An 8,434-nucleotide genomic window follows, 5' to 3' on the forward strand; every position below is an offset into this window, starting at 1 on the left:
CCTGTGTCATTCTACAGATTTTTTTTCTATTTGAATTATAACAGAACCATAATGCTTTGTCTGTTCACCCTATGGCCACCATTCTGATGCAAGGCTTAAGGCACGTTGCCTGGCACGAAACTTCTATGGATTGTTACAGAGAGACGGAACATTAAAATCAGTTAAATACCCTAGTGCTGTGAAACACTCGCAAATGCCTATAGATCATGCTGTTAATGTTCATTAAGAATAATTCACAACGGCTAAATCTTAGATGAGTCACTTACATGAGAGAAAAGTTTTAGCCCTTATAAAAAACACACATGAAACGCCTCCCCCCACACCTTTTAAAAATATGTTCTGCCATTCCTCAAAAGAACAAAAATAAAGGAGATACCATAAAGCATTAATCACATACCACTACTGTTGAGAGAGAAAGAGAGAAACTTAATAGCTACAGAAGGCAAGCTCTGAGACAGGGACTGTCTTTTTGTTCTGGGTCTGTATAGCGCTTAGCACAATGGAATGCTCTAGGAACCTGCTCCCTGGGGTTCCTAGGAGCTACCACAATGCTAATAAATAATAATATGGAATGGAGGATTGACCTGCCTAGACACTGCAGGAATTCCCCAGCACTGATGAGACCGCGCACATATGGCATTTTGCAGGTTCAAGTCATACCTTCAACATTCTTTGCACATTTTCTGTGTAATTTCAAAATACACGTCTGTATTAGTTAGGTGAGCTGCTAAAAGCTGCAACTTCCACTTACATGTATGTGAAATGTGGAGCAACTTCATGGCTTTATTTTGCAACATATATAAGTATTACGCATAGATAATATTTTGCAATCTACATTATGAAAATGCAGCATATTACAAAAGGCTGTATGTACTGTATATAAACACACTTATGTACACGGCAAACAGAATCATCATTAACTTACCTGCATTGCACAATCAATAGCCTACCTAGTAGTTAAAACATGTATTTAAAGCCACTCAGGAAACATTTAAAGAATGCTGACAGGCTCATCTGCACCCACAGAAAAACCCCTCTGATATATACACCATATTGAAAATGTGTTAACAACAATACCAAGGTGTTCGAGGCCAGGATGGACATGACATTTGCTTTTCTGAAACTTATTCTAAATCCATGCTGCAGACTGTTTGGAGACTAGGCTACAACAAGCTTTGGCTAGCACGGCTGTCAGGGGGAAAAAAAAGAGTCATTGGCCACATGCTACCAATAAACAGTTTTGCAATATTGTGATGATGTCTAATGTCTCGGCTCCTCCATGGAGCCCACCGACTTCCACAGGAGTTACATATGCTCAGACCGCTGATTTAGGTGCCAAAATATAGGCACCCAGAAATGTTTGGCCATTCTCTTTTTGACCTTGCAAATTGCCATTTACACCTGCAGAGTGTTTCCTTCCACTGATGGTATAAAAGGCTCGTGGACCCTTTGGGAGGAATCACGTTTCCGTGCTCTCTCCTATAGGCCACTTGGTAGAATGATGGATTATTACAAAAAGCAAAGCCATGCTCAGCAATCAGCTCATCCTTTGTTGTTAAGTGTTCCAATACCTTGCTCGTCACTTAAGCCCAGCTGTCCTGAGTTGTTCCTCCCCCAGGCAAACACAGCTCCGGAGAGAGACAGGGCAAAGCTGTGAGCTCCGCCGGCAGCAACCTGAGCCAAGGGGATCCCATCGAGAGATGTGACGCGCTGCGGGCTGGTTTGAGAGGGGCATTCTTTACCCAGGCCCAGCTGGCCATAGTTGTTCTGTCCCCATGTGAAGAACTGGCCGTCTGGAATGAAGATGGACAACTGAAGTTAGTAAGTAAAATCTGCCCAACATCAAAACAAATCTGATAAGCTTGAATAAGAAACAATGCTTTGGGCTTCAGTGCTGCTGAAGGCAGGAGTGGTGACAAAGACGCCACTGGCTACAAAAATGTGCACTATGGAGCTACCAGGTAAAATAATAAATAAAGTGTGTGATTGAATTAGGAGATTCAGCAGATATTATGGTAAAACAGACAGCGGATTGACAGAGCGGAAAACTACTATGGCTTACACACCGCCAAATAGAAAAAGGCACATGTTCTGCATGCTGAAGAGAAGCACCCAGGAATGCTTTTCCCACTGTCACAACGACTCTAATCATGCACTTTGTTTTGTTTTGTTTTTTTACACAGAGACTGAAAGACTTAAAAAAAATGTCAGCTGCCCTACAACAGTTAGACAGCTGGTTTGCTGAGACCATCACTTTTCTTTCTGACCAGAATTCTCTCCTCATTTCCTTGGGCTCCCTCCACCCGCTTGTGGTCTCCAGCCGTTTTCTATAGTCTTCTACTTTGATTGCAAGCTCCTTGGGCAGCGCTGTCTCTGTGTTATGTGAGCATGCAGAGCGTAGCACCATGGGGCCCTGGCCTCTAAGCACGACCACAACACAAATAATATTATCATTAACAACACAGATTGAACGTGACAGTACCTGCCGCGAGAGCTAGGCAATGCCAATTGCCACAGGAAACCTGCAGTATCGTCTGTTGGTTCAATTTCTTTATTAACCTAAAGAGGAAAGGTTATTTTAAAAAGTAACCACACACACAATGCTATTAGACAGAACAAGGAGCAATGGTCTCAAGTTGCAGTGGGGGAGGTTTAGGTTGGATATTAGGAAAAACTTTTTCACTAGAAGGGTGGTGAAGCACTGGAATGGGTTACCTAGGGAGGTGGTGGAATCTCCTTCCTTGGAGGTTTTTAAGGTCAGGCTTGACAAAGCCCTGGCTGGGATGATTTAGTTGGGGATTGGTCCTGCTTTGAGCAGGGGCTTGGACTAGATGACCTCCTGAGGTCCCTTCCAACTCTGATATTCTATGATTCTATTATTAGAGTCCATCACATCTTGCCATCACACGTGCTCATTCTAACCCAAAACCAATATTTTACCTGCAACATGTGTTTCCCCTAAAGCGATATATAGTTCTAATTTTGAGGAGATTTGAATTGGCCCTGTCAACACTGGTTCTCCACTTGCGAAGTAACTCCCTGCTCTCCATGTGTCAGTATATAATGCCTGCATCTGTAACTTTCACTCTATGCATCTGAAGAAGTGAGGTTTTTACCCACGAAAGCTTATGCCCAAATAAATCTGTTAGTCTTTAAGGTGCCACCAGACTCCTTGTTGTTTTTGAGGAGATTACAGTTACACCCATTCGGGTTACAAAGCAGTGGAGCGGCTAAAAACACCCCTGGACAGTAGAGTAACACCACAGACTTCAACTAGCTTTAATAGAGCCAAGCAAACGTTTTCAGTACAGCTGAGCTCTATCATTTGTAAATTACTTAGAACAGCTGGTTCGCAGTGTCTATAGTGCTAGCCTCTGTCAAGCAACTGGTGTTTGCTAGTGTCAATGGGTGGGATGTGCAGTTTCTTTCTGTTTACTAGCTTAAGGTCTTGCATGGAGAATGGCATAAGGCTCATAAGGTGCAGTTATTTCTTTGAAACACTCAGAAAATGGCACTGAGGGGGTTTCCATTTTTGCTTAAAAGATTTTTGTATAACTCTGCTCAATTCACAAGAGATGTTTTCCTAGCAGCCAGTACTGTAGAGTCAACCTGACATCTGTGAGCCAAGCTGGATTCCTTCAGATCATGTATCATCAAGATTCTGAAACTGGAACTTGGTTAACAGTTTTGCTCATGATGCACAACCTAGAAGAGCTTTCAAGGTTCCTCTTCCATCTCTGTATTGGCTCTGCCAGGCTACCAGGAACAAGTAACAGAGAAAGCATATATCTGCCCCTAAAGTAAGGCATTCTGACTCAATAGGTTCAGGGACTAAGTAGCTGGATTAAGGTGATGTTTTTCATCATTTTTCAGATGATACCAAAGCTTATTATGCTTTTTAAGACTTTCAGCACTTTGAAATGATAGGAACAAATCAGATTAAACAAATGTCAAAAACGTCAGCACTAGCTAAAGATTTCTGAGTAATATTAACTACAGTGCTGATATGGGCAGTTTCATAGTTCCTTATTGAACTGTGATGTGCCAAAAACTCAACTAAGTAAAATGAGTGAATAGGCAACGCTGCATGAGGTTTTCAAAATCATGGTGCTCATTCGTACATCCAAGTTTACTTCTCTAATCTTGAAAGACAGATCCCATAGCACAAGAATTTTTAGGGAGTAAGAGGGTGGTTGGGTGCCAATCAGCATTTTCATTGCATCCCAACTCCCCCCCACTTCTCATACAAAGTTCTAAAATATTATAGCATCAGAAAAATAAGTATCTGCTAATTTACGCCCCATTTTTCCTCCTGAGAAACCAGAGTGTAAGGTCCATTTCGTCTGTGATAGCGTAGTATAATGCATCGGATTGTGCAGCAGAACTTAACAAAAGCTCATTTCTGGACCAAAAGGGACGAATGACTTGCAAGGCTCCTTCGCTTTTAGTTTTTATTTTGTTTAAAATTTCCCAGGAATTGATTGGTGTATATTACCACACACACACACACAAAAAAAAGAAAAGTGAAAAATCAGTGCAAAAAATTAACTTCTGTTTTCAGGGTCAAAATCGGGGTTACTAGGGAAGGATGAGAGGACAGAAAAAAAGGCAATAGAGAAAGTAGGAATATTTCTCACCCAGAAGGCGAGATGGTGGCTCGGTAACCTGGGCGGCCCATGTTACTGAGTCGCCATCTCTCCTACTGGAGAAAGCAACTGGGTCCAGGGAGTTCCGGTCCTTCTTTTATGAGTACTTGAGCACACGTCTATACATGTGCATGCGTATCTTCCACTACATTGCCTCACTTTGACAGTCTTGCATTTACACTTAGACTAAACCATAATTAACAGAAATAATGTAATGTATTGGATTTTCTTAACTTAATCCATATTTTCATGTACTTGAGTGGTTCAAAATTCATTGGGGGGGGGAGGGGGGAGAGAGAAGGGAAGAAATCAGTGAAAACCAAATAGCTTTTGTAAAACCTGAGATTTTTTCCAGTAAAAACCAAAACCAAAGGGCCTTGATGACTTGATAAGCAGAACATGGATGGGGAGAAAAGTCCTGCCTTTATTACTCTTAAAACAAGGAGGGCCCACTGAAGTTAATGAAAAGACTCACACAGACCCAGGAAGAAGAACTAGAAGATCTAGCTTTATACATTGCATGTGAAAACTTTAGCATTTGGTTCCTGTAAACGTTACCTTGGTACTGCCACAGACTCTTCTGTAGTAGTGACTCCCAGCTGTCCATCACTACCTGCGCCCCAGGCAAAGAGCTGGCCCTGGTCACTGAGTGCCACACTGTGAGACTCTCCGCAGGCAACGTGGACTATGTGCTGATCTGCCAATGCTCCAATTTGCTCTGAGGAAGACAGGAAACCCCCTAAGCAATAGGGCATCTCTCATATGTATGCATGGACATTACAGCCCTGTACATACACTACATACACTTGGGTATAAAGAAGACATGTGTTTATACAGGACCTAGCACAATGGAATCCCGGGCTTGGTTGGGAAGTCCACTATGCACAACTAGAATACAAACGATGACACAAAAACTGAATTACCCTTCTGTTTATGGTGCTTACCTGCCCCCCATCACCCATGGTATCGGATCACCTCACAACCTTTAATGTATTTCTTCTGCACTGTTTCACAGGCATGCTGCATTTGTGACCAACACCCACACTGCAGCAGAGAGAGACAGAGTTTCCGAAGAGCTCGTAACTAGCAGCTTCTACTGTGGCACGTATCACCCAATTTTCAGGGGAGCTCAGTACTCAACGTGCTGGGCTATCTTGAAAGTCTGGCCGAGACTGTGGCTGCTGAGATTTTTGAAAGTCTAGCCTGATGTAGTGTGCGAGTAATGTGCATCAAAGCAAGTGTAATTAAGGTACAGGTGCAGGGCATGTTGCAGCTAAGTATTTAGGGAGCTAATAAAGCGAGTTAGTCATGAACTGGACTGTCCCTGTCTGAGACTGTCTCACTCAGCTCTCTTGTGAGGAATCAGTGAGTGACCTAGCAGGCCCCTCCAAAACTCCTCACTCCTTCCTTCCCTACTTCACCCATCTTCCTAATGCAAGCTCCACTGCTCACCTCTCTTCCCTACTCATCTCTTGGGACAGTACCCAGCTTACCAAAACTGAGCTGCTAGAATATCACATAGTACCAAGACTGAACCAGGCATAAATCAATCAACCCAATTAAATTACTACAAATGATAACACTCTCTCATGTCTGCATTAAACAGTGAGTACATCAAGAGATTTTACAGAGGAGTAAAAGTCAGTCACCCTGCCATAAGAATATTGTCTGCAATTAATTTTCACTACTAAGTCACTCTATGTATCTGAAATAGCTTTCATGTTATTGTAGCATCAGCGATCACGGCACTTTCATTACAAGGGTGTTTTTTTTAAGTGCTTACTTAATTAAATGAAAATTCCTGTCTTGCAATAAGCTGGCACACTATTTGGTAGCAAAACTTTCCCACCAAATCAAAATTATTTTTAATTAGACAAAAATTAAATACAGATGGAGGTTTCAGACTGGACCAAAAAAGCTTTTCTCTGTCACATGCAGGCAAAGGATTCATTTTCATAAGAAAACCAGGTTGCCTACAGCAGGAGAGGGAAGGGAGGTGAGATTAAATTCTATGAAAATAGTGATCGGCGCTAAGTAACTAAGGCCTGGTCTACACTACGGGATTAATTCGGATTTAGAAGCGTTAATTCGAATTAACCGTTCACCCGTCCACACTACAGAGCCATTTAGTTCGAATTAAAGGGCGCTTTAAATCGATTTCTGTACTCCACCTCGACGAACGGAGTAGCGCCAAAATCGATTTTGTTAATTTGAATTAGGGTTAGTGTGGCCGCACACCACCGAAATAATGTGGTTAAAATAAATGGGGTAGTGTGGCCGCACACCACCGAATTAATGTGGTTAAAAACCGAATTAATGTGCTTAGTGTGGCCGCGCACAATCGAATTTATACAACCTGTTTCCCAAATTCGAATTATCTAAATTCGGATTAATCCCGTAGTGTAGACATACCCTTAGTTTCTGTAATGGTAACTTTTTCTACCTAATTTAAGATTTTCACCGTCTCACATAACAGTAAAGGTGGACACACCTAGCTCAGGACCCAGTTGTCAAGAGCAGCCATGTAAGTTACACACACAAGTCCAAGGTTTGGGCAGTTCCGTGCCCAACTACAGCACTCTGTGGCCTGTTTTGTGCTATTTGTGTATGTGATTTAGGTGGCCTGTTTTTACAGGCAGGCTCCAAGCAACCAGCTGCTGCCTGGGGGTACCATGGATGGTAAAAATAGGTCATTCATGAGCACAGCAGTAACACACTGAAAGACTGATTTTGGTTCTAGTTCTAGCAGTCTCTTCCTTTTAGTGGCCAGACAATTAAAAGAGGATGTTAGAGCATCTTTAAGCTCAACAGGTAGCATTACTGCTTTAGGATCTGAAAGTCCCCAATTAAAATCCCCAGCTGGAAAGGAATCTTCACAAGAAAACAGAGTGAAGAAAGGTCCAATAAAAACATTCCTTCCATTCATGAGTAACTCGCTTTGTTACCTTCTTAACTATAAACTGCAGCCCACCTCTCATGTTACCTTAATTGGGCTTGCTATGATGCACTTACCCATCTGCTATTACAGGCTGTGCAAGGTCTATTCAATATATTCATCACAAACCCTCAGTCTCAGCCTTTCCCAAGTCTGTTCTCTGCACATAATGCTCTGCTCATACCCAAGAGCGCCAAAGGCACAGCCCATATGCTCTGTATTAGCTACATCCTCTTCTGATTGGAACAGAAGTTTAAGCCACACACACACAGAGCTACTACGTGCAATGCACCATGCTAAAGAATCTACTGCTTCCTTGTTAAACAGTACAATGTGTTACAGGCAACGGCAAATACTTCCCTAACCCATCCTCCATCACCCCCTCACAGAGTGTAGAGGACAGACAGTTTAAATGTCTGATGCATGTTTACAGGTTCCCATAGGCAATGGCATTCGATACTTGGATGTCAGGAACAGGCATTACTGGACTGAAAATATGCAGAGGAGAAGGGTGTGGCTAGTGCTTTTTATTCCCACTACCTTGTTTTTACCATATTTGCTGGAGAATCAGAGGCCAAGCTGAGACAGTTTAATGCACAAGGGAATTCACAAAGTAAAATGGTGTGAATCCTTAGAGAATGGGAAAGTGTTTAAATATCAAACCAATTACGTTAAAGAGTCAACCTCATCTGACAGCTCTGTAACTCCAAACTGAAAGTGTTTATAGAAAACACACCCAGTCACAACTAGGGTTACCATTCGTCCAGATTTACCCGGACATGTCCTGCTTTTTGTATTAAAAATAGCGTCCGGGGGGGAATTTGTAAATCACTAAAAATGTCCGGGATTTCCC

General features: G+C 42.3%; 1 protein-coding gene across 3 annotated transcripts in view; it reads right to left on the minus strand.

Moving 5' to 3' along the window:
* Positions 1–8,434, minus strand: part of HERC3 (HECT and RLD domain containing E3 ubiquitin protein ligase 3) — a 111,055-nt gene that overhangs the window by 64,885 nt on the left and 37,736 nt on the right. For 2 of the 3 annotated variants that reach the window (XM_029913679.1, XM_026660514.1), the window contains exons 3-5: positions 5,205–5,364; positions 2,483–2,559; positions 1,572–1,793 (exon numbers count right to left, since the gene is read on the minus strand). The exons of the other annotated variant lie outside the window; for it this stretch is intronic. In XM_029913679.1, the coding sequence (XP_029769539.1) occupies positions 1,572–1,793; positions 2,483–2,559; positions 5,205–5,364 (459 nt within the window). The remainder of the gene's footprint in view (positions 1–1,571; positions 1,794–2,482; positions 2,560–5,204; positions 5,365–8,434) is intronic. 3 annotated transcript variants of the gene reach the window in all.

The sequence above is a fragment of the Terrapene carolina genome, unplaced genomic scaffold (assembly GCF_002925995.2).
Source record: "Terrapene carolina triunguis isolate 2854851 unplaced genomic scaffold, T_m_triunguis-2.0 Scaffold789, whole genome shotgun sequence".
Lineage (NCBI taxonomy): Eukaryota > Metazoa > Chordata > Testudines > Emydidae > Terrapene > Terrapene triunguis.